Source organism: Lethenteron reissneri, chromosome 56 (assembly GCF_015708825.2).
Source record: "Lethenteron reissneri isolate LAM-NWPU_2019-01 chromosome 56, ASM1570882v1, whole genome shotgun sequence".
NCBI lineage: Eukaryota > Metazoa > Chordata > Hyperoartia > Petromyzontiformes > Petromyzontidae > Lethenteron > Lethenteron reissneri.
This window is the reverse complement of record NC_083834.1, coordinates 7,478,067-7,505,251: the sequence shown is the minus strand read 5'-3', so window position 1 is coordinate 7,505,251 and position 27,185 is coordinate 7,478,067. Positions and strand designations below refer to the sequence as shown.

Here is a 27,185-nt window from a genome sequence, read left to right as displayed (position 1 = left end):
TCTCACAACCAGATTTAGCAATACCTCTAGTGGGTATTTGGCCTACTCTTCTACTACGCTGATCAGACGTCTTGGAAGTGGTGGGCGCAGCCACACGTTGCAGTCCTCCACCACACGCCACCTGCCGGTCAACTGTGGCGTTTACCAATGGATATTTGCTGGGTGGACAGAGGTTTTTTGCATTTTAAAACAAGTATAACCCGTAAAAACAAAGTTTTTCACTATAAATCCTTTATATGCGTGGCGGCTAGAGTCCTCTCGTCCTCTGGCTTGAGATGGCTGCCACCTATGGGTCAGATGATTGTCTGCCACCATTAAGCAATTGGTAATTAAATATTTAAATTTTTTCCCTAAACAGTGTAAAATTTAAGAATTTTTTTTCACGAAAATTAATTGTCACGCACAACGAGTCTGTGTGCAAAATGTCAGCTCGATTGGATCACGGGAAGTGGGTTAAAAAACGACCGAAAGATTTGCACGGTCGTAAGCAAGCAAGCACGCAAGCAAGTGAACTTAATATAAAGGATTTAAAAAAGCTGTCTGTCTGTCCATTATTTCAACCGTCGCGCCAGGAGATCGAACCGGTGACCTCTGGATTGTAAGCCCAGTGTGCCAAACATGACATCACGCCAGGGACCCTCGACACTAAATGCACGGTTGTGTTATTGGGTAGCAACACCTTTTTAGCCTGCAGAGAAAAAAAAAACACACTGACCGATAGCTAAATATACCCGCGTCTGGCGAATGGGGGGAGGAGGCTGGTCTGCTGTTTCTGGGCCGTGGAGCTGCTGCTGATGATGATGGTGGTGATGGTGGTCGTGGTGGTGGCCGCGGGAGGCAACTCAGGGTTCACAGAGTCACGAAAACAGTGGCTCATCAAGCATCAGCTCACATTCTCAAGGCCAGTGAACATTCGCTCAGTAACATGTCTTGATCTCTCCCATATCACCTCTATATCTTTCTCCAAAGCATCTAAATCATGGGTGGAAAAAACCCGATTTTTCCAGCGGCAGGCATCGGGTTTTTTCTTTAATACAATTAAACCCGATTTTAGGGAATTAAAACCTGGTTTATTGAATACGAAACTCTGATAGGCTTCGGGCTGCTTCCTCGTCGGTGCTGCTATCGTACTCGGGGGGGCCGTCGGGCACGGGGTAGTCGTAGAATGCGGCGGGCAGGTTGGTCGTGATGAACACGAGATTCTCCACAATCGTGGGCGCCAGTGAGTACCTTAGCTTGGAATGGATGAAGCCCATCGTTGAGAAGTGCGCTTCTGCAATTAGAACCAATTAAACCGGATTTCTCACAATCTCATGATCGGGTTTAATATAAAAAGACAATTAAACCCGATTGTAAAAACACCCGACTGTGCCACCCTTGATCTAAATGACTCCCGTGGTGGCCAACCCCCTTCTGCCCTCTGCGAAAACACATGTTGCTCCGTGTCGCAGCTTCGAGGACCTTGTGTAGCCTCTTCCTCCCTGTCCTCATCTTATTTTTACCATTTCTGCAGTTTTTCTATTCCCTTTAAATAATTTTCCTCTTATTTGCCATTCTTTTTCTCCCCAATCTCCCGCTCCCATTTCCACGCCTTACGTTTATATCCGTGTGGACTCTGCTCCCCTTCCAGTGGCGTAGCAGGGGCACAACAAAGTTGCTTGTTACAAAACCAACAACACTTCGCTCTCCTCTCTATCTTAACTCATCTTGACCACTGCTCTATTTATGTCCGCATCGCACTTCCATCTATATCTCTGCCGTCATCTCATCAGGATGTTATACATATCAAAGGGGCAACTGTGGATGGAGGGCAAAACATTAAATGTTCGGTAGGCGGTGGCCAGTGGGCCCATCACTAACCATTGGTGGTGGCGATGCACGGAGCTAATTGGTTTGGCCGTCTCGAATGGGCTGGCTAAGCCGGGGGCGGGGAGAGGAAGGGGGGGGAGAACCGAGATGGGAATGGGACCCCTGCTGACTCTGCGTGGGCCATTTGAAAAAAGTCACCTAGCCACGAGGTTTAGGATTTGCTTTTGTAGGACAATGTCCACGGGCTGTCCACGCTACACACACAGAGGCTCTTGTCGATGTGTGTGTGTGTGTCGCGTGTGAATGCGCGCAGATGGACAGCTGTGCCCACGTGGCTCTGGTCGTGTGAGAGTCGTCGGATGGGTACTTTTATTTTTAAACTCTGAAGGAAATTACAAAAATAAACGCGGGCCGAACTCTCTAGTCCGCTCGTCTTTCAGCTGTTCGTGCTGCACAGCCAACAGCAGCAGCAGCTTCAGTATCAGCAGCAGCAGGAGTATCATTCGCAGCGATATCATTCAGCAGGGAGCAGTAATTGCAGCATTCAAGTATTAACATCGCCTGCGGGAGCAATATAATCCTTAGTGGCAGCAAAGGCAGCCTCATCAGGATCATCAGCAACAGCAGAATCAGCAGTATCAGCAGTATCATCATCAGTAGCAGGAGCGGTAGCATCAGTAGCAGTATCATCACAATTGCATTGCACGCAGCAGCAGGGGTTAGTATTTTGAAGCCAGCAGCAGCATGACAAAGTTTCCGTGATCACCACACTGCAGTGCCACCCCGAGGCAAACCGATTTGCCAACTTTCATCAACAACCGAGTGGTGTGTATACAAAGCGTGGGTGCCCCATAGCCTGCAGCACGGCGTTACAACCGGACACAAAACCCGATTGATTCACTCACAACGACGCCTTCTTCAGCCACGCGTTAGCTAATTGAATGTCGAGCAACCTTTGAGAAGGAGGAGGAGGAAGAGGGAGCGGTGTGGCGTGGCACTTTTGCACATTGTTCCCGCTGAGATCGGGTCACGGATCTTCAAGAAGAAGAAGACTCAAGTCGAACCACCCTCCGCATCTCCTCCTCTTCTTCCGTGAAGGAGATACCCTTTCTCCCTGCTGCTACCAGCCTGCTCCACCTTCTCCCGGACCATGAGGTGACCCAGTTCGTAGGGTCTCGGACCCTGGGGGTGGCCGACTACAACCCCCGGATCTCTGTACCCCATCCTCATCCCTCATCCTCATCCTTAACACACCCCGGGTGACCCCCTGTACCCTCCAGCCCGACAAGCCCCTTTGCTGGAGGCTTTAGCCTGGGACTCAACAATGGAACGGTGGCGAGATGGCTGCTGCTGGGATGACACTTTGGTGGTGAGTGTTGTTGTTGTTGTTGTTGTTTTCATGTCAATAACGCGCACTAAACGTTACCCCCTCCACCTCCCACGTCTTGGTGAACGTTTGTTGATGAATCTTGACTTTCAGCTTTCGTGACTGTAGGAATTCATGTTCTGAAATCTTTAACCGCCTCTACGGGGAGGGTTTCCATGCAACGTTGTTATTTTCTTTGTACCTATCTATCTTGCGTGACTTTACCGAAAGACCCAAAGTCATATTTGTTGATACATTTTGCAGAAGCAGACTATTAGAAACATCAAGTCGGTGCTCGTGGGAGAGAATCGATTCAGAAGATAATTTGTGGCCAGGAACCACGGCTGGCCGCCTTTTGCTTCCAGCAGTGTTGTTACGTGGTTTACACACACACACAGCAAGGTTGTAGTTTGTGTGTTTATTTAAATTGTCATTTTTAAAAAAAAGTAGTTTTCGTCGTGTTGAGGATTTCTCTCAATTACAGATTTGTACTTAAAAGTCGCATCACCCTCCCCAGGACATTAGCACGATTTGTATGAATGGACTTGATATTTCAAGCCAACTTGACCCAGAACTGGTTCTGATATCACCAGCAATGCTAGTGTCACTAATTACAAAGATCCCCCGTGTAGCCTTAACAGACTGGTGGGGCAAGTGCTGTTAGCGAGCACCTATGAAGGCCGGCACGGCACACGGAAGGTGGTGGGTGTAACGACAGCACGCCCGGCCGCCTTTGTCTCCCCAGTGGCGATTATTACACACCGCACCAGGTGTAGTCATTTAAAGCCGAGTCGACCTAGGGGAGGTCCAGGACCGGTTTAGATAATCGTCGCTGGGTGTTGGCCGTGATCGGGAATCGAACCCGGGTCAGGTTCGTAGCGCTACCCCCTACACGACCGCTCTCCACCCAACATGTGTGTTACGTGTTTGTGTAACACACACACACACGTGGGCCACGTGTGTACAGTGCTATACATGCAGTAAGTAGCAACATATCGGGACTTTTCGCCCGTATAAGACAGACTAGAGAATTCCTTTACACCACAGCCTGAAAATCAGTTCTGTACACGTGCCCTTAATAGTGGTAGGTGTAGGGTGGGCGAGAAGTCCCTATACCACAGTCTTAAGTACAATCCAACTCGCGCACACTTACCTTGAGATTGGTGGTACGACGCGCACGTGTGTGCGTGGAGATTGCGTAACGATCAACAATTACAACGTTTTCTTAATTAATCGCTCCATATAATTGTCCTAGGGTATACACGGATCGCGCTGGATTGTACACAAGCATTCTCCGCTATCGAGGGAGGCTTCATTCAAATGGGATTGGCTCCAACCGATCGATCAATCGGCTGATCGATCCGTGCTAGTTGAGTCACATCGCGTCCCAAAGCCCCGCGGTAGAGCGGTCAAAAAAAAGTTTTCACTCGACGCATTTCGTTGCTGCTGTTGTGATGTTTTCTTGCGTGTGTCGTACAATTCTCGTCCACGTGGTTGTTACTGCCTCCGTCCAGCAAAGTGGATTTTATTTATTTATTATCGTGGCCTCGTGGGTGAATTGCAAAAGTTGCCGTTCTACCCTCGGTCTAAATGGCTGGATGTTGCTGCAGCAGTAACAGCAGCACACGTGGCTGGAGAGTGGTCGGATTTCTTTGTCCAGACCTCGTATTGTTTATTTGCTGTTTGCTCCGTGTGTGTGTGTGGACTGGCCTTTGAATTGCGTTAGAGGGCGCAGTGTCTCTCGTGTGTTGCTGCTGCTGCTCCTGTGTGTGTGTGCGCTTTGTAGGGCACCAATCAGGGGCTTGTCACTCGAACAATCCGTCAATTGGCAACTCAAAATAATCATCAGCCCGCTTTATTGTGAAGAATATTAAAATAATAATTAATAAGCAGACGTTTGCTAAATGTATTTCCCACGGCCTCCTGGGAAGCGCATCATTGTAAATGTTGTGGATTTGCTCTCCAAAACACCGGTGTGCTGTACTAGTAACGAATTGGTATGTTCTGTTTACATGACAAACCTTACTAATTGGCTGTGTCGGGTGGTGGCGGGTTTAACGACACGTTTATATCGACGCGATGTAACCCAAAAAACAATTATTCAAGCGCGTCATTTTCAGCAGCATTCATTCAGCACGAGCAAAACCCTGGACCGGTTTCGGCACAAGAGGCTCATCGGCAGAGGCAGGCTTGCTCGGTGAACTACTGCCCAACTTACGGGCATGGATCCTCCCCCCCCCCCCCCCCCACGTCTCTTTTACTCTGTGTGGCTCCTAGCTTTATGGAAAATAATGTGATCCGAGAAAACCCTGGCTCTGCTGGCGAAGGGACAATTTGTGTCGAATTCCAGTCCAGAGTTTTTGCTCGCGTTGAATCAATGCTGCTCTGGGCAGGTCATGCGGAGGATGATGGGTCGTGTAAGAGACGCATTTATTTTTTACGTGAAGGGACGGGCATGTGGTGGAGACGTTACTTATTTGTGTTGTCAGTTGTTCAGCTAACCTATGCAGTTGTCAAATAAATAAGAAGACAATACGTTCCATATTCTTGGGTCTTTCGGTAAAGTCACGTAGATAGGCTCAAAGAAAATAATCAAAAACAACAGGAAACTACGACGTTTCAATCGAAATAATCGATCGAAATGTCGTAGTTTTCTGTTATTTTTTATTCTTTTATTTGAGCCTATCTACGTGACTTTACAGAAAGACCCAAGAATATGAATTCCTGCAGTCACGGAAGCTTTAAGTCAAGACAATACGTCCCCTTAATATCTATGGTTTTATTTACATTCTCCACAATGACTCTAATCATAACATTTTTATGATTTTGAGTTAAACTAGGACCCTTAATCTTAAAAACAGGGTCCTTGATTAGAGCCGACTCCACTGATGAGACACTGTGTGGTGTGTGGAATTGGGCCCAGTGTTTGCTTGTATTGAATCAAAGCTGCTGATATCACGTGAAATTACGCACCGATGGTTCTTGCAAAAAAAGAATACTTACATTTTTACGTGGCAAGACAGATTTACGCAGGAGAATTATTGTCTCATTTTGTTATTTTCTTCGGAAGGACACGAAAGATGTTATATGGTGCACATTAATCGAATGCCGTGTGTCGTAGAATTAGTTTTTGTTAAATGACGACTGGGTAAGCCCGGTAACCGGTTCCCATAGTCCGACCTCAGTGGAATTTTAGCGATGATTGAAGACACAGATTTGCACTCACAATCGTACAAATGGCAATATCGTTTGCCCTCGGTCCTCCGTTAGACGGGCAAAGGCGCAAGCCCTGCAGTAGCTCACTTTCTCACACCGCACAGGAAGCGTGCGGAGCCGTAGCCCCTGTGTTGAGTGGCACGCGTGTAAGCCGGTGCGGGTAGGGACTGTTGTGGCGCTGGTGTTGCCATGTTGCTGTTGGCCTTTCTGGGAAACGTTCCATGCCCCTAAGGTGTTTTTTTTTATAGCTCGGGGTTTGGATGGGGGGCAGGGGGGGCAGAGAAAGGGGGGGGGGTGTTCAGGGTCATTGTTTGTTTTGGGGGAGTCAGCTCTTGTGTACATGAGCAATTTTGGCATTTGACGATCTGTTTAGGTACACCACAACACCAACACAGGCACTCCTCTACTTACGAACACTCAACTTACGAACTTCCAGAGGTACGAACAAACATGTCCGTATGTCCAGCTGCCTGTGCGGACCGAGAGTCGTAAGTTCAACCACCGCACAATAGACGGCGGAGGCAGCGTCTACGTCTGCAGGAGATTGTACAACTTTTAAAGCCATTCCCTGTGGTTAGTGTACACGCCGTACAACACGTTTGGATTCGACAGGAGTAAAGTTGGACTTGAGAACAAGACGACTGACGAACAGATCCCTGGAACCGAACTCGTTCGAAAGTAGAGGAGTCCCTGTGATGAACAGATGGCCACAGCCATCTCGAGATGTAGACTGATGTGGTGTGTTGGTTTTGGAACAAACTTTCCAGTCACCGTATCAGACGGACCCAGCTGAAAGTAATCCCCGTCAGTGATGTTAATTATAAAATATGGACACACGCAGCACTTTTGTCAGTCCACTCCCGGATGACAGCCTGTGCAGGTCAACGAGGGCCATAGATGTGGAAACATAGAACTACAGTACAACGTTGGAATTACCTGCACTGTTCTCTACCACCCACCGCGAAGCTCTGTGACAACCTCTTTGTGCATGGCGGTTGCTCATCCACGCACTGCCGAGGCTCAGCGCTGCTTGGCTTGCAAATGTTGATGATATCAGGGGGCACTCTGGGCGATTATTCCACAAGCAGTGGTGGAAGTCAGAGGTCGCAACCGGGTACCCGATACCCGTACCCTACCCGATACCCGACTACCCGTACCCGGCCGGGTACGGGTAGCCGTTTGCGACCCTGGTGCGGCCGGGTACGGGTAGGCTGTGAGTCACTGGTGAGTAACCGTTTGTCACTCATTTCGGGTAGGGTACAGGTAGGGAACAGGTACCCGTACCCGGCCGGGTACTGGTACGGGTACCCATTTGTGACCCTGGTGTGGCCGGGTACGGTTAAGGAATCAAAACCCGTTTGCGACCTCTGGTGGAAGTGTGGATGTAGGAGCCAGGGTATGAACCCTCTGCGCCCTGCAGCAGCAGCAGCCCGTGTTTACGCACTGCCACTTCCCATCTGCGGAGACGTCTCAGCATACGAATATGAATCATTCCGAACAGTGCCGGTATTCATGCTCGGTGTATCTGAGAAGTGCCGGTATGGAATACCATCGCCTGCCGGCCACATTTCAACCACTGGTCATAGGCCAATAATAATATGAACGTGACTTGTTTATCCAAGAGAGCCTCACCAAATATTAATAAAAAATTGGAAGGATCCTGCATTGGGATATTCGGCAGATTTCCTTTTGCGTGGCGAGTGTGAAACCCAATGCGTAGAGATGATAAAACTGAGAGGTCTGCACAGACAATTTATATTAACCCACTCGCTGTACTGCCATCTCCTTGCCTAGCTGGCAGCCTAACAGGTTGGGAGTTTTGCAGCACGTGGTGATGTCTGCGCGACACACGCTGTGGTCTGCTGCCAGGCACTTAGTTCACAGCCACGCGCCACCTTCGCATTATAGACTACTAACTAACAGCCCTTTGTCAAACCACTGCTGCAAGAGGGCCTCCCCATGTTGTCCCGGTCCTGGAGGAGGAGGAGGGTGTGGGATTGTTTGACCATACATCACCGCACCGGAGTGGCCAGAACCGGTTTCGTATGTCACTCGCCATTTGCGGCCAGGATTCGAACTCGAGTGATTCGGGGCTTGTGTAGCCACGGCGTCCTGACCACCGCCGTCGCAGCCCCAGTCACCTCCACAGCCCGGCAGGAACCCCCAAAGCACGAGATGGGCAGCCGACGGACGCGTGGTCACCGCACGCACGATCAACGCCGCCCTCCTAAATAAGGGCTTCGTGTCTGCGTGCGCAGGCACCTAATAATAATTCGCAGCCGATCCTCGAGCAAAAGCCGGCGTGTGTTTTTTATTTTTATACGGAGCTCCACGGGCTTTTAGTGGCTCGCGGGCAACGATACTGTACGTTTCGTGGAGCTATTTAAATTGACAACGTTGAAACTGTAGCAAACAAATATAGCGGTGGGGCCCCGTTGCGGCCCATCGCCGGAAACCCGAGGAGGCTGCTCGCGTGTCGTTCGCGGAATTTTTTTGGAACGGGACGTTCGAGAGAGGGGGCCTCAGTTTTGGCACGCCGTGCGGTTGCCCGGCGACCGCGGAATTGGCTCTGGAGCGTCGATCTGGAAGGTCTGGATTCGCGCCGGGGCACCCGTTCGGGTCGCGCGACGCGAAGGTCGCCCTGGACCCCACGGCCTGCCGTTCGTGGACGGGTCGGGTCATGGGGCGAAGGCGGCGCGGCGAACGCGGTCTGACCTGCGCCCCCCGAATGACCGCCAGTGACACTCCTTGGTTCCAACTGACCTTGCGGGGTCACCAGTAGCTTAACTCGCGTGGGGGTACGGGGTGCCTTGGCCTCGCCTGGTGACCAAAGCTACTGATAATGTAGTCACTACGCCACTGATGTCGTTACTACACCACTGATAATGTAGTCACTACGCCACTGATGTCGTTACTACACCACTGATAATGTAGTCACTACGCCACTGATAATGTAGTCACTACGTCACTGATAATGTAGTCACTACGTCACTGATAATGTAGTCACTACGCCACTGATAATGTAGTTACTACACCACTGATAATGTAGTTACTATGCCACTGATAATGTAGTTACTATGCCAATGATAATGTAGTTACTATGCCACTGATAATGTAGTCACTACGCCACTGATAATGTAGTTACTACGCCACTGATAATGTAGTTACTACACCACTGATAATGTAGTTACTACGCCACTGATAATGTAGTTACTACGCCACTGATAATGCAGTTACTACACCACTGATAGTGTAGTTACTACGCCACTGATAATGTAGTTACTACACCACTGATAGTGTAGTCACTACGCCACTGATAATGTAGTCACTACACCACTAATAATATAGTTACTACACCACTGATAATGTAGTTACTATGCCACTGATAATGTAGTCACTACACCACTGATAATGTAGTCACTTCGCCACTGATAATGTAGTAACTACACCACTGATAATGTAGTCACTACGCCACTGATAATGTAGTCACTACGCCACTGATAATGTAGTTACTACACCACTGATAATGTCGTCACTACGCCACTGATAATGTAGTTACTACACCACTGATAATGTAGTTACTACACCACTGATAATGTAGTCACTACACCACTGATAATGTAGTTACTACACCACTGATAATGTAGTTACTACACCACTGATAATGTAGTTACTACACCACTGATAATGTAGTTACTACACCACTGATAATGTAGTTACTACACCACTGATAATGTAGTTACTACGCCACTGATAATGTAGTCACTACGCCACTGATAATGTAGTTACTACGTCACTGATAATGTAGTCACTACGCCACTGATAATGTAGTCACTACGCCACTGATATGTAGTCACTACGTCACTGCGGGTCACCCTTGGATACCCACGGATACCCGACCTGATTCAGGACTATCCTGGGAGGCACGCAGTCTCCGTCCATACTCAATGGACGGCGGCGCCGGTTTTACTTGCTGTCTTGGTGCAGTTGCCACCACCGGGGTGAAAAGAACTTTCACTTGTCATTAAGTTCAAGTTCTTTTATTAGGTATAGCCCTGTGAGCCATTCGGCTCTTGAATCGGGTGCAACCGCAACAAACAAAAAACTAAAACATGAACAAGAAAACATCTTAAAGTGACTATGTGCGAACAGAAAATCCAAGAAAAGACAGCAAAATATTTCAGAAAAAGCACCGTACACCAACACTGTGTAAAAATCCCAGTGGGATGCAAGTCAAACAACAACAACAGCCACAAGACAACTTAGATTAAGGGCATCAGTCTAACTCTGTACATGGGAGGGAGAATATCTCCACAAGTTGTCACCGTGTCTCGTGCGTAGGGAGGCTATAGACACTCCCAGAGAGACCCATGTAGATCGCATACACGCCTGTAGACTCGCATAGAGCCCCCACAGGCTCGCAGATGCGACATGTAAATGCATTGCCCTGAGTGTGTATTCTTGCACAACTGTCAAAAGCAGGAATTTTATTCTCCTGGAAATACCGAAGGGATTCCCCAGGATGGCAGCTACTTAAACAAGTAAGATGTTCCGTGAAATCCAGGACTGGTGGCAACCGTAACGATGAAGCTACCATACGGTAGATATATATGGCGTCTGGTTGTGGTCGCGCAGTTTGATTGCTTAGGTGTGGACCCGCTATAAGATATCTGAGCCACCTATTCTGGTATTGATCATTCGTGCTATTGCGGGGAGTATGTAAGCAACGACGGCTACTGGACGTATCGCTCTAGTTTCAAATAAATAAACGTACTGATTCTGAGTATCCATGACATTTCTGACGGAGCCGTGAAATTGTGGAACTTCTCGGTAGACGTGTCGCACGCAGCCGGGGCAATTCCACGCACGTGGTACGTCAGCGATAGCTAATACGAGTGCCCGCGTCATAAGACGTGAATGATTATGTGGATATTATTGCCGTGACAATAAAAAAACTTTGGCAGGAAAACGAACAGTCTACCGATGTATTTGTAGAATTTCCCATCAGAGGCTATAACAGGGGTGGAGGAACTTTTTCTTTCGTGAGAGGCGAATAGGAATTTGAAATATCAACGATGGGCCACACAAGAAAACCCACCCCCTGAGCCTTGTGGCAAAAGTATTCGGCCTTACTCTTACTGCGCGTGCTAAAATTGGCGCGGCTAAGATGCTCGCAGAGACGGGTAAATATTTAGGGGGCCGTTTCTCAGCCGTCGGCTTTGCGCGGTGGCAGGCCGCGTGCCATTAGGCTGCGTGCTGCCGGCATGTGCCGCCACATGTGCCATGGGTTCTGCAGCCTTGGTCGATAACAACGGTGACACCGCGGGACCTAAAGCCAATGTTTTCCACCCACATGGCTTTTACTCTCGCTTTGCCAGCGTTCCTAAAGGGCGCCCGCTCACGTGCCCGCGCGCTCACGGCGTTTGAAAAATAATATATTTTTATTTTATCAGGGTAAGGCCCACTGAGCTGTGTAGCTCTTTTTCAGAAGCGACCTGGTCAGAGATAGTTGAACGAAGTTGCTTATCATCGCCACGTGGGCATTTGTAGCAACCAAATACTCTAAACACGTGACATTAATTCTAAATGTGGAGTGAAAAGCTGGAGAACCCGGAGAAAAATCGGGGAGAGAGAAACATGCACACTCCAAATATATAGCAGGCGTCAGGGTCGGGATCGAACAAGCGACCTCCTCCTCTTAGGTGATTTCGGTAAAGTCACGAAATAGTTAACATCTAGATTTGAAGCTTTCGTGACTGCAAGGATTCATGCTTTTAGGTTTTTTCGGTAAAGTCACGTAGGTAAAAAAATAAAATTAAAAGTTAATAAAAGTAATAATGGAAATTAAAAAAATCACATGTGATTTATTATTTTATTTTATTTCCATTATTACTTTTATTAACTTTTAATTTAATTTTTTTTACCTACGTGATTTTACCGAAAAAACCTAACAGTATAGTTAACATCTCACCACCGTTGGGGCTACAGTGGCGAGATGTTTCATGTCCCATATTCTTAGGTTTTTTCGGTAAAGTCATGTAGGTAAAAAATTAAAATTAATAAATATTTTTCTTTTATTTTACTTTTATTAATTTTAATCTTTTACCTACGTGACTTTACCGAAAAAACCGAAGAATATTAATCCTTGCAGTCACGAAAGCTTCAAATCTAGTTTCATGTCCCCTTCACTCGTCCGCGGACACCAATGACTCTACTGGCACCACCTGCCCCTGCTGTCTCCCACTGGACTGGACAAGCTGCCTGTACCCTGGCCGTACCTGTTGCCCCCCCCCCCTCCGCCCTTGCAAGGAGAACCGACTCCACGTGACCCTACCCCGCTCCGCAGGCTCCCCCGAGCGGCCCCCCTCACCCCGCGGCGATCCTATCACGCTGTCGTCGGCACGGCCTCCCCACTGAGGTCGCGCCGACGCTGATCCGTCATCCGCGTGGGCTACGGTTGCCACCTCCAGGGCACAACAGAAAAATGCCCGTACGTCTCACGGGTAGGAACAAAGTAAATAATTGGACGGCACGCCCTCCTTCCCGTATCTGCCCCGACACATAAATAATACGGATCTATTTTGATCATTTACATTCCGCCGGCCAAGCGGCCTTCTGGGAGTGTAGTTTTGTATTTATTAATGTATCTGTCGGCATCGGTTTAACAAAAACAAACTGGAAGGTCTATTGCCGCCTCATTTATTTGTTGCTTATATTCTCTACGCAATCGCGTGACTGACCGTTGCGTTGTCAATGCCATGAGTGGGGAGACCTGATTGACCGAAGGAGATTTTCGCGGTCGGTATTTTAAAAATCGACATTTAATTTTTGTTTGGGTCAGGTCTTGTAAGCACAGAGCACAAATGTTGTCGTACACCAGTCTCCTTGCAAGGCCCGCGGGCCACTGGCGGCCCCTTGTGGCCTTTAGTGTGGCCCCTGACGTGCAACCGCCGACAATCACACAACAAATGAAAACACCCTCCCATCATCAGCATCATCGTGCTGCTGTCAAACCCCCAATGGTTTCAAATGTGTGTCGGCCCTCACACACTGATGACGTCATATCGGCGAAAGTGCCCCCCCCCCCCACCTCTCTGAAAATGTGTGAGGAACACTGGTGTACAGGAATACACGCGAACTCAATAAGACTCGTGCGAATGATGACGGCTGTTGTGGCTGTAACGACGCGGAGAATCACTGTTTAATTTCTCGCGATGCAGTAGATCAATACATTTGTACGATCTTCGATTCTCACATTCTGAAAATAAGCGAAGTGCACTGCCGTACACCCTCTGGTACCGGACGCGGCCAAACAAATCAAGCTGTCTCGTGAACGAAAACAAACGTGTGCCGATTGATATTGTGTTCGGTCAAGTGGCCTCGATGTTGAGAGAGTAGTTCACTCCAAAATGTCACTGTTTCTTACGAACGAAATGAGGACAAAATAAGGAGAGACGGATGTGGCGTGCCCATGTTTTTTTATTTTTAAACGGCGTTCCGGACTGTTCCGACTAAAATGAAGCACTACATTAAGGTGTACATCCGTCTGTGTACACAGGTGTGAGAACACAGATGTGTGTGTAGCTGGGGTGGTCTGGACCACTGGACGGGTTCCGCAGGATTGGAAGGATGCCTTGGTGGTTCCCTTCTTTAACAAGGGGGACCGCACAGACTGTAACATCTCAGTCCTCGGTGTGCCGGAAAGGTCCTGGCAAGGATTATTCAACATTGCCTTGCCAGGCACGCTGCAGAGAGGCTTGCGGAGCCCTAATGTAGTTTCAGGAAAGGGCGATCCTGCAAAGATGCCATATTTTCTGTCCGTCTGCTACAGCAGAGGTGTAGGGAATTCCAACACACCTTACACTTCTGCTTTATTGACCTGGTCAAGGTCTATGATACCATTAGTAGGCTTGGCCTCTGGGTTGTTCTTCGTGCTTTCAGAGTCCCTAACTCTCTGCTCACAATCATTAAGGACCTTCATGATGGTGAGTAGGCCCGGGTGAAACTATGTTGCCGGGAATCGGAGCCATTCCCTGATCACCTTGGGGTGCGACAGGGATCACCTCTGGCTCCCACATTAGTTAACATCTATTTCGACGACATAGTCCATGAAGCCTTCGATGGCTGTACTGGTGGGAGGCTGATCGATGCTCGGGTGTGGTCATGGGATGGCTCCTTCTTGGTCAACCATGTTATGTATGCCGATGACCTGGTGATTGCTGCTCACTCCCAGGAGGAGTTGGAGGCGCTGCTGCTGAACCTGGAGCATGCCACTATATGGTGGGGCCTTACCATTAGCCCCACCAAAACTAAGCACCTGCCTGGGTATTTTGTACCATCAGACACTCCACCCCCACAACTCCCAATTAGTGATGGGGCAGTTGTGGAGAGAGTGGAGAGTTGTCCATACCTGGGCAGTGTGCTCATGACCGGCTCCAGTTTGACAGCTGCGGTCTCACTTTGAATCAGTCGAGCGGCATTATCTTTTCATCGGCTGCGTAATGCTGTGTGGAAGCTACCTGGTCTGTCGCTCCACACAAAGCTTCGGGTCTTCTCGGCCATGGTCATGCCCTCCCTTTATGCTTGCGAAACGTGGACCCCCCTAATGGAACATCTTTGTCAGAAATAAACATTTAGGCTGGCCTGCCTATGATCCATCCTGGGTTTAACTAGGCTGGATTGTGTGAGCTCACCAAATCCCTGAATCATCTGAACAAAGTCCCATCGGTGAGCTCCTCCGGCAGGCAAGGCTGCGTTGGCTGGGTCATGTAGCCCGCATGCCCAGCCACCGCATGCCTAAACAGCTTTTGTTCAGCCGGATAGAGGGGGCTAAACGGGCATGGCACGGGCTAGAGAAGAGATGACGCTGAGTGGACTTACCATTGACTGGTACCAGCAGTGTCAAGATCGGCCTCTGTGGAGGAGGATCGTGAAGGACGCTACTGGGCAGTTAGAGGCAGTCACCCTCCAGCAAAAACTGAGGGCAGAGGAACGATGCTCACAACAACGAGCGGAGCGCTGGGCGGCTAAAACACAAGTTGGTACAGTAGGGGGCACAGGTGGTGCATCGGCCAGTCATCTCAATCAGTCGACCCATGGCACCTCTGTCTGCCCTGTGACCTCCTGCCAGCGGGCGTTCGACACTTCACGTGGCCTTAACGTGCACATAGCCTGGCACACGCGACGTGGTGACGTCACCGCCACTTGGTGGCGAATGGCGGTTGTTGGTTGGGGGGAGTGGTAGTGTAGTGGTTAGTGCACTGCGGCACGAACCCAAGTTTGATTCACACTCACAGCCATCAACACGAGTGACGATTATCTGAATCGGTTCTGGGCCTCCACTAGGTCGACCGAGCCTGAAATTAGTACCTGGTGCGACGTGTAAACGTCGCCACTGGGCAAGCGTGGTGCTGGCCACCCACCCCCTCGTGTGCCGTGCCGGCCTTCATAGGTGCTTGCTCACAGCACTTGCCCCAACAGTCTGTTAAGGCTATATGGGGGATGTTTGTCTTTGTGGGGCGGTAGGGGGAGTGGTAGCGTAGTGGTGAGCGCACCGTGGCACGAACCCGGGGACGAGAGTTCGATTCCCGCTCGCAACCAACAACAGTGACGAATATGAGTACCTGGTGCGGTTTGAAAACATGAGCACTGGGGAGACAAAGGCGGACGGGCATAGTGACACCCACACCACACCGCTCATGCACCGTGGCAGCCTCAAAAGGTGCTCGCGAACGGCACTTGTCCCAACAGCCTGTGTATGCCGCACGGGGGATCTTTGTTACGTAAGTGTGCCAGGTCATGCGTGCGAGTGTGCGAGTGTGCGAGTGTGCGTGTGTTCCAGGAGTCCAGGGTACATATCTCACCAAATTGGGCACTCGCCCCGGTTATATCAGAATGCCGTGTGAGATTCGCGGAACGAAAGGCATTTTTTATTCATCCGGGCATACCCCGCAAAAACAAGTCATCACTTTTTTGGACATTGGACCGATTAATATGAATGAGCGGTGACTTTTTTTGTCACTCCATCGCTGCCCCTCCTCCTTCTCCGTCCTGGCTTTGTTGGGAAGTTTGTGATTGTGGTCTGGCATGTGCAGGAGACCTCATGGACTCGGCTCTTTGTTGCGATAACTGCTTTGTTTTTTGTGCTTTTCGTTTTAGTGTCATTTATTAATTGGTTTATTAATTAAAAAAATTTGGCTTGGTAGTAGCAGGGCTTTCATTTGGTAGTAGTGGCTTTATATGGGGGTTGGTCCTCATGTACAGCTTTATAGCGATGCTATAAGCATGAATAAAACAATAGAACATGAAAATAATATTATCCCACACTCGCCCGGTCGTGTAATCTCCCGGCCAACGCCACCACCGCCACCGCTCATCACCCGGCGGCTAAAACACAGCGGGCTTCACACCAGGCCGCTTAGGCTGCCGAAGGTGCAGGCCTGTGATTGGCTGCTCGTGCTCCTGCCTGCACCAAGACGAGCACTAGAGATCCCCTCCAGAGGGTGTTTGGCCTACTCTTCCACGCTGGCCAAACATGTCGGAGGAGGAGTGGGGAGTACCCACATTTTACCGCAAACGCACCGTGCATGTGCGAGATTTGCCAGTCCACTAACTGCGCCGTACCCGGTGATGCTTGCTTGGGTGGACAGAGGTGGGCTCGCTGAAGGCGCCCATCGTCTCAACTGCCGCGCCGGGAGATCGAACCGGCGACCTCCGGATCGCAAGTCCGGTGCGCCAAGAATGACATCGCGGCAACGTCCGTTGACACCAATGCTTGGTTGTGTTGTTGGGTAGCAACACCTTCAGCAGGCAGGGAGAAGCGCTGACCGACGGCTAAAAATACCCGTGGCTGGCGGAGGGAAAGAGGCTGCCCTGCTGGGCTACGGAGCTGCTGCTGCTGCTGCTGATGATGGCGGTGGTGTGGTAGTAGCGGCTCTTTGTAAAAGTTTCCCTCTACGCGGCTTCGGTTTGTGCGATTTCGCGCCGTCCATGCGGCGAACCTATTTCTACCCAAAATTCGCTCCATTATGAGGTTTTGAATTCGCGCGCACGCGGCTATGCAGTCGCACGTGGGACAACTTTGCATGTGTTTTGTAAGCGCTACTAGGCAGGCAGCTGTCTCACACACACACGCACAGCTACACATACAGAGATACGTACACATGCATAGAGATGCATACACAAATACTAACACACGGAGAGACAACATTGTTTGTGTACTATACTCGCTACATGGCTTTGCTCGCGCCCTTTTTTAAAAAGCCACTAACACCACCACCACCACCGCATAGAGCGAGGGAAACCTGTCTAAGCAAACCAAGCAGTCCACTTCTGTGCCACCCGCAGCCACGCTCCGGCAGCAGCAGCAGCGGCAGCAGCAGCGGCTCCGACATCGTCCAATCGGAGCACCGGTCGCGCTCACGGCAGCGCGCGGGGAGCCGCAGCCAGCACCCCTGCTCCAGCCAATCGGACGAGTCGCCGAGCCCCACGCCACCGGACGTGCCACGAGGAGGGCGGCGGTGCAGCGACGGCGCTGGCACCGGCGCGGAGCCGGGGGGAGATGCCACCACCCCCTTCCTCGCCGAGCGTTGGGCTGAGATGGCGGCGGCCGACGAGCACACCGACACGGTGCGCAGGCGGCACCGGCACCGCGGCGGGGACGACCACCACCAGCACCGCGAGCGGCAGCGGCGGCGGCACCGGCGTCGCCGCGGCAGCAGCGGCGGCGGCGACGACGATGATGGCGACGGCAGCGATCGCGCCCGGGGAGAGGACGCCGGGAACGCGCGGCAGAGGCCGTCGAGTGGCAACCTCCTGCAGCTGCTGAGCGTCCTCGAAGGGGAGATTCAGGTGAGGTCATGGCGCAGCGTGGTTGGCTTGAGCGGTGGTGCATTGTGGGCGGTGGTGCATTGTGGGCGGTGGTGCATTGTGGGCGGTGGTGCATTGTGGGCCCTGGTGCAGCGTGGTGCAGCGTGGTTGGCGTAGGCCCTGGTGCCACAAATGAAATAGGGATGGCCCCATGTCCAATTGGACTCCCCCCTTCCCCCCCCCCTCTGTGTATCTCGGCGCTTGGGCCCCTCCGGCCTGCGGGCCCCGGTGCAGTTGCACCTGCCTGCACACTCTTAATAGCTGTGTCACTCACTCACATAGAGATCCATAGACTCCCACAGATACCCATAAAAGCCACGGACCGACATTGGAACGACAGACTGGCAACTGCACCAGGAACCCGGGGACCTCGGTTAAATTCCCGGAGCCGCGAGTATTCAGTGGCGAGTGGTTATCCAACCAGCGCTGTGCCCAGTTATGGCCGACGCCTCCTCGCCAACCCGCACTGACCAGCGTGACAAAGTGAGGTCAGATAATTGGTTCTTTACCCTTCTATCTGGCAACAAAACTGACACCTTTTTGCAAGGAGTCATGTTTGCATAGACCGCAATACCTGCAGTCATAATACAAACAAAAGAACATAACTCTGATAATGTGCACTGTCCTTGAAGTTGATTGGTCCACACCCGAGACAGCTTTCCTTCGAGCCTAGTCTCATATGGGTTGGACCAGATGACGCCAAAAGGCGCACAACTCAAGGACAATGCACCATCAGAGTATGAGAGCTCGGGGCAAGCATCTACACTATGGGGACCTCATTTGCCAGTAAAAATATGATAATTGGTTCTTTACCCTTCTATCTGGCAACAAAACTGACACCTTTTTGCAAGGAGTCATGTTTGCATAGACCGCAATACCTGCAGTCATAATACAAACAAAAGAACATAACTCTGATAATGTGCACTGTCCTTGAAGTTGATTGGTCCACACCCGAGACAGCTTTCCTTCGAGCCTAGTCTCATATGGGTTGGACCAGATGACGCCAAAAGGCGCACAACTCAAGGACAATGCACCATCAGAGTATGAGAGCTCGGGGCAAGCATCTACAAAGTGAGGTCAACCAACTTCCGCGACCTGCACGGCATGGGGGGGGGGGGGGTCATTGTCTAGTAGTCCTCACGTTCGTTCACGTGGCCACTGAGGAGCAACTGTGGCGAGGAGTGGTTTAGACATTCAGTTGGTTTATCAGAGAGTTGGTGAATTGCAGATAGACAAAGGCCCCCCAGATAGCCTTAACAGACTGTTGGGGCAAGTGCTGCTAGCAAGCACCTATCGAAGGCTGGAACGGTACACGAGGGGGCCGGTGGTGAGCACCACGCCCGACCGCCTTTGTCTCCATAGTGGCGATGTGTACACACCACACCAGGTAATAATTTTAGGCTGAGTCGACCTCGGGGATGCCCAGGACCGGTTCACATAATCATCACTGGTGTTGGCCGTGAGAACCGGGAATCGAACTCAGGTCGCCGGGTTCGTAGCGCAGCTCGCTAACCAATACCGCTCGCCAGGTTTATCTGAGAGTTGGCGAATTACAGACCCACCCACCCACTCATTCACTCGCCCACCCATACACCCACCGCCTTCAAGTTCCTATTTGGGGCAGTGTTGCGTATTTGATGATTTGCTGTTCATAGCCGTAGATGCACACAGGGGAGAGAGTCTTTTATTTTCCGCTCGTGCACCAGGCATCCACATCTCTCATGGCGTGTGCGCGTGGCGATCCGGTTAAGCGCCGCCAATTGTTTCCGCAGAAGGTCGAATCCGGACAGAGTGGTGGCAGTGGCGGCGGCGGTGGCGGTGGTGGCGGTGATGGGTGTCACCGATCAGGCATTTGTCTGGCACGCTGCTCCAGCAGTGGTATCGGCAAAAGGGAAACTCCACGTACTTGCACGCGTGCGCGACTCGCTAACGCTCACCGCCGCTCACCGCCCGGTTGTGACACAGGCGCGGGACGAGGTGATCGCGCTGCTGCGGGCGGAGAGCGTCTCGCCGGCCCGGCTCGAGGCTCGCTACGGCACGGCCGCCGGCGCCGGGGCGCTGCGCTCGCTGCAGAGGGACGCGGCGCTCGGAGACGGAGACCCGGAGACCCGGCGGCACCGCGACGACGACGACGTCTACGAGACGCCCATGGCCGAGGTGACTCGACGGGGGCGGCGGGGGGACGCGACAACCGCGGGTCGGTCGACGGTCCAAAGGCCCGGCCGGAGCGCGGGGACATTGTTACGTCGCTACGACGTCACGAGCTGACTTTGTCCCAACGCGGCTTCCATCGTGGCACCGGTCAATCATTACCGTGGGGGAAATGTTCCTCCCATTGCGGCAACGCACCGACGATTTCCTTCTACGTCCCGGCTGCCACTTCCGCATTTACCGCTGCCGTCGTGTGATGGTCTTCTTTGCTCGGAATCGGCGAATGAGTGACAAAGCAGCCCGGGCGATAGAGCTCGTCGTGTTGCACGTGGCTGTTGATGTGCGGCACCTACCCGGGGCCACGACCGCGGCGACGCCCGTGGCACGTGTTACTTCGATGGGCCGCGACGCTGACGATCACCGGTCGGTCGACGGCTGTCCTGGGGCCCAGAGCGTAGGGACGTGTCACGACATCGCAGCGATATCGTCCGTTTCGGTTTGAGAGAAGATTCCTCGTGAACCCCCAAGTGAATATGGGATGCCACGATGGCGAGATGTTAACCACCTCACCTGGTATACAGCTCATGGGTTCGATCCCGACCCTGACGCCTATATATTTGGAGTTTGCGTGTGTCTCTCTCTCTCCCCGTGGTCGCGTGGGTTTTTATCAGGGTCCTCCGGTTTTTCCCTCCACATTTAGAATCAATATCACCACGCGTTTAGAGTATTTGTCCACTTCGTAGAGCTATCATTTGTGCCCAGGTAGCTTCTGAAAAAGAGCTATATAGCTCAGTGGCCCTTACCTGAGTTTGTGATAGGCCAAGCCAAAGCTACATAGCTCAGTGGGCCTTACCTGGTAAAGTAAATTGACTTGAGTTTAGAATAAGAGAATATGCGATGCCGGGCTTTTGGAAAGCGATGATAACTCTGATTGGTGTGGCTAAGATGTTTGCAGTGGCAACTTCTAATATGGTTTGCGAGCCACATGAAGCGGTAGGCCGCGTGCAGTTTGAAGTGATGTTGCCGACTGTGTTCGGCCTGTGGGGTGCCCATAGGTTCCACACGTTGGGTTGCCACCTGTCCTGGTTTTCCTAGGACCATCCTCTTGTTGAGGCAGGTGAGCTGCCATCCTGGGAAATCTTAAAATGTCCGTTTAGCGACCCGATTTGACCGTCCACAAGTTTTGGCCAACCCTTTTTTAATCAACTTGGCCGGTTTTGCTTATCGGGTAAGTCTCTTAACAGCTTTATGATATTTAAATTTATTTGTATTGGATTGTTCATAATATAGGGGTTTTTTTGGGGTTAGATCGCGTAAATATAAATGTGTCGTTAAACCCGCCACCACCCGACACAGCAAATTAGTAAGGTTTGTCACGTAAACAGAACGTGGCCAATTCGTTACGAGTACAGCACACCGGTGTGTTGGAGAGCAAATCCACAACATTTACAATTATCTTAACCAGCGTTATCGTATACTGTGTATGTATTTTTTTTTTGAAGACCATCAATTTCCGAGACGCTTGAGTTGCCGGCCGTAAAAATGCCGTTGCGTCTCCCCCCACAGCTGGACCGCGTGATCGCGCGTCAGCGGGAGACGCACGCGCGCGCCCTCCGGCAGCTGCTGCTGGCGCAGAGCAGCGAGCGGCGCTCGGCGCGGCAGCTGGAGGCCGAGAGGCACAAGCACGGGCAATACATGGCGCAGAGCGACGACTTCACCAACCTGCTGGAACTCGAGCGGGAGAGGTGGGTCCCTGACGCCTGTGATTCTCCGCCGGTCGCTGGCGCCCGTGGGTGACCGTCGCCCATGGGCGACCCGCACTCGTGAGGCGGGTGGCAAGTCTGGTGAGCGTTTCGCCCATCGCTCCTGCCCGTCACACCGTCGTTACCGGCGTCTCTCTAGCGGTAGTTCCTAATCGCTTGCCCGTCACAGACCCCTGGCCGGACCGCAAATCGTCGGCGTTACCCCTCCTAGCAGGCAGGATTCCTGTTTAATTCAGGAGTTGAAAAATTACCAAATTGTTGTTAAATTTGCACGTCACGAACACCGAATACATATAACCGACACTGGACGGATATACTCGTGCCCGCCATAGGGATGTGTAATTTTTACCACTGGTCCAGGGCTGTAAAGAGAAGATGAGCACTGCCTTGCTGCTTGTTTGTGCAGGAAATCCCCGTTACTTAATCATAACTTTGTAGGCCACATCTGCCGGCATATTTATCTGCATATTTGTTTTGTCTTTTTCCTCAAATTAATTTACACTAATTGTGCACCGCGGCATGAGACCAACAAATCAGTTCAGATCTCGCAGCAGTGCAACCCTTCGTGCTTGCCAACGGTTCCACGGAAGCAGAGATACCCACGTGGCGACCTTTGAGAGACCCCCTACTGGTGATCTCTGGCGCATACAGTAGGCGGCAGCACTTTCCCGCTAAGAAAAGCTAAAATTGACCGACGGACACGCACAACGGGAAGGGGAGTAGACCCCAGGATGCAATGTTCGGACACATTTAAAGGACAGGAAAGGGGCGGAAGCTCCCTGGACGGACAAAGAGGGCGGTACGGCTCCAGCAGCGGAAACAGAGAAAGGAGCGGTGGTACAGGAGGAGGAGGACGATGGCCAGGAGGAGGAGGACGATGGGGGGGGGGGAGGAGGAGTTTGGAGAGAGATGGAAGGAGCAAGCAGCCAGTTACCCAGCTAGTTTGCAAGGGAGATATCCGTGGTTTGTTCATTGCTCTCCCTGCTGCGCGTAATTTGCACGCAGGGCAAATAATGAACTCTCGCGTACGCAATTCGACGCGCACTTTGCGAGCGTGGCCAATCGGACTCGGTCGCTCATCCCGCGCATCGGGAACCTCGCCCCGGCACTCCGCACTCTCCGGCGCGTCTCCCCGGGACATCCCCGCGTGTTGTTCGGCGCGACATCCGACGTTTCACGCCACGCGCCGGGGAGATTCTTCGGCGACTGAATTTTGGTGGAGCTCGCCGTCACCTTCGTGAATGCACAATGCCCGCCCATCTGCTGCAGGCACAATGCCGCCCGTGTGTCTGATTGATCAAGGCCGGAGAACGCAAGCCGCTGAATTTGGGTTCCTGAACAAGCTTCCGGCACGGTGGAGCGAAACGTCGGTACACCGTGCCGAACGACGCGCGGCGTGACCCGAAAACGCGCGAGAGTGCCGTGCAGCTTTGTGGCGCCACGCCACATTATTCGGAACACGGACAAACTTTAGATTTTTATCCCACGTGGCACCGGTTAATCATTACCACGGCGGATGGAAATGTTCCAGTTGCGGCAACGCACGGACGATTTGCTTCTCTGTCCCGGCCGCCACTTCCGCAGCTAACGCCGCCAAGTCACACGCGCACGCGCGCCCTCGATCGTTATCGCCGTCAGTTTGATTTTCAAAAATGTAATTTTTGTGTGCTCGGAATCGGCGAATGATTAACAAAGCAGCTCGGCGATGGCCCTCGTTTTGCACATGGCCGCTAATGTGCGGCACGTGCCCGTGGCCACAACCACGGTGGGAGGCAGAAGGGACAAATGAGGCGGGCCCCCCCCCCCGCCTCGGCATTGCGCGTCGGCGAAGATTTTTGAGCAATAGGCACCCCGCTAACAACACTCGCACGCGTTAGTTTCGAACCGGCGGTCTCAGGAAGAAAAAAAATCTATCGATAATTAACAACATATTCAGAAAAAATGTCTATTGATTACGGCAACATTAATAGCAACATTAATAAAGACCATAATAAACATGAATAACACACATATGTTTAATTTGAAGCTTTCGTGACTACAGGAATTACTCTTTGGTTCTTTCGGTAAAGTCGCGTAGAAAGAAAATAAATGAAATAATAGGATACGACGTTTCGATTGCAACACAAGCAAACATCATCAGGTACGAATGAATGAGAAAACAAACCTAATAAACTTAGAAATATAATGCAATACAGCACAGAGAGTCAGCGAACACAACAGTCAACACCCTACCTGGTTGATTACGTGCTTCCAAAGATTGCTAAATTTGAGAGACAAAACACGTGTCTCTGTGTGTGTCTCTCCTATGTGTGTCTGTTTATGTGTCTCCGTGTCTGTGTTTTGTCTCTCTCTCAAATATATCAATCTTTGTAAGAACGTAATCAACCAGGTAGGGTGTTGACTGTTTTGTTAGCCGACTCTCTGTGCTGTATCGCATTATATTTCTAAGTTTACTAGATTTGTTTTCTTATGCATTCTTACCTGGTGATGATTGCTTGTGTTGCAATCGTAACGTCGTATTCCATTGTTTAATTTATTTTCTTTCTACGTAACTTTACCGAAAGAACCAAAGAATAAATATATTTACCCGAGCGCATCGGGTGGTGATGGACTTGTCTTCCTGGCAGCTGATTGGCTGCTGCAGATGGATTGATGATGTCATCCCTAGCAACTGCTGCCACGCCCACAGCGTTGCAATCTCACTTGGAGACACCTGTATTTACGTTTAATGTTCATAAGTTGTCTCTCGCGGTCTTTCGAATCTTGCTACAAGCGGCGCCTTAGACGTATGACTAATTTTTCGTGAACATTTTCCGCGCTCGGTGTTGTGTCGTCGCGGGTGTCTCCCGAAGGCTGAAGCGGCTGCTGGACCAGGAGAAGGCAGTCGATCGCCTGAGCGCGAGAAGCAGCAGGAGGCGGCTGCGGCCACCCTGCAGGACGAGCTGCGCAAGCTCAAGTCGTTCTCGCTGCTGCTCGTCGACGAGCGCCAGGCCCAGGAGGCGCGCCTCGAGCAGCAGGCCGAGCGGCTCGCCGAGCTGTCGGCGCGCCTAGGCGAAGAGCAGGCTCGTGCCGCGAGCCAGGCCGAGAGGGCGTCCGCCGAGGCCGAGGGCGCTCGCCGGAGCGCCGAGGAGGCGGAGGAGCGCGGCAGGGAGGCGGAGCGGGCCCGGCGGGAGGCCGAGGCCCTGGCGGCCGAAGCCGAGCGGCGGGCGTGCGAGCAGGAGCGGCTGCGCGCCGACGTCGAGCGGCTGGCGGTCGAGAGCGCCGAGCTGCGCGCCGCCAAGGCGGAGCTGGAGGAGGCCCTGCTCAGCGGCAGCCAGGAGATGGAGGGCCTGCGCCGGCGGGCCGTCGAGCTGGAGTGGAAGGACGGCGAGGTCCGCGAGGCGGAGGAGCGCTCCGCCGAGCTCCGCGGCCGCCTGCTGGCCGAAGGGGGCCTCCTGGCCGAGCTGCGGGAAGAGCAGCGCCGGCTGAGGGCGCGGACCGCCGAGCTGGAGCGGACCGGCGCTTCGGAGCTCAAGCAGAGCCGGGATGAGTGCCGGCTGCTGGCCGAGCGGCTCCACGCGGAGCAGGACGGCGCCCGGGCCCTGGCGGCCGATGTGGCTGAGTTGAGGCGGCGGCTGCTGGAGGCGGAGCGGTCCGGGGAGGCGCTGGGCGCCGCCGAGACGGCGCTGCGCGGGGAGGTGGCGCGCGCCAGGGCGCTGGCGTCGGCGCTCGCCGAGGATCGGCGGGCGAGCCAGGAGCGGCTGCGTCTGGCCGAGGCGTCCGTCGAGGCGCTGGCGGCGGAGCTGACGGCCGAGCGGGACCGGCTGTCGGAGGCCAGCGGGCGGCTGATCGAGGAGCGCCGGCGGGCGATGCACGAGCGCGCGGAGGCCGGGGAGGCCCTGCGCCGCTCACGGGAGGAGTGCGACGCGGCGCACGGCAGCCTCGACGTCGAGCGGGAGAAGGCCCGGGAGGCGGCGGCCCGGGCCGCCTCGCTGCGCGAGCAGCTGGAGCGCGCGTCCGGCACCGGCGGCAGGGAGCGACGGCGCGATCGAGGGCGCCGACGACGGCACCGAGCCCGTGCGACCGCTGGCCAACGGTTGGCCGAACCGCGAGGCCGCGGCGGCGTGGGACGAGAAGGCGAGAGGTCCTCACACGCCGTCCACCAACCGGCGCCGGGACAAGAAGCGGCCGCCGGCGCCGCAGGATCGGGTCGAAGGCCGCGAGGAGCACGCGGCGTCGCTGGCCGAGGAGGTGGTGTCGCTGCGGCGCGAGGTGGCCACGTTCCGCGCATCGCAGGCCCGGCCGGCGCCGGCGGGCCTGCCGGAGGAGCGGCCCGTGCTGTGGCGGCGCTGCGAGGCGGCGGAGGCGCGCGTGCGTGACCTCGAGAGCGACCTCGAGGACCTGGGCCGCGAGCTGGAGTGCTACCGCCACTACAGCCGCTCCATGCTGCGCCCGCTGCTCGGCCCGGCCGGGCGCAAGCTCGTGTCGCACGCGTCGCTCTCCGACGCCTGCGCGCAGACGGAAGCCGAGCCGGGGCCGGAGGGGCCCTCCGAGGAGGCCTCGGAGGCCGCTACGGTGGCGGCCGAAGAGGACCGGATGACGAGGCGGCTGATGATGATGACGGCGGCCGCCGAAATGGTGGCGCGATCCTCGCCGGCGTCAGGCGATGGCGTCCGTGGAGCCCGGCGTGGGGCGCTCCTGGCTGCCGGCGCCGTGGCTCAGGCAGGGCGGAGGTGAAGCCGAGGCCACTGCCGCCACCGGCACGGCCGTCGGTGGCGGTGTCCGTGGTGCCGTCGGTAACTCCTCCGCCAGTAACCACAGCAGTAGCGCCAGCACCAGTACAAGCAGGGGTTAGCAGCAGCAGCAACAGCATCACTGCCAAGTGCAACAACAGTGCGGATAAAAGCAACAGCACCAGCAACAGCACAATCAGGAGCAGCAGCAGCACGGTTAGCGGGAACAGCACCAGCAGCACTACCAGTAAAAGTAAAGGCACAAGCAGCACTGTTAGCAGCAACAGCGCCAGCAGCACC

General features: G+C 53.0%; 1 protein-coding gene across 1 annotated transcript; it reads left to right on the top strand.

Annotated features, from left to right (window-relative positions):
• Window positions 1–2,023: 2,023 nt before the first annotated feature.
• LOC133357099 (filamin A-interacting protein 1-like) lies at window positions 2,024–26,906 on the top strand. The gene is given in 7 exon segments (XM_061574880.1): window positions 2,024–3,178; window positions 17,738–18,241; window positions 20,225–20,416; window positions 21,977–22,155; window positions 25,026–25,059; window positions 25,062–26,216; window positions 26,218–26,906. Coding segments are annotated over 7 exon segments (2,781 nt in total). The 5' UTR covers window positions 2,024–3,133; the 3' UTR covers window positions 26,890–26,906.
• Window positions 26,907–27,185: the final 279 nt, after the last annotated feature.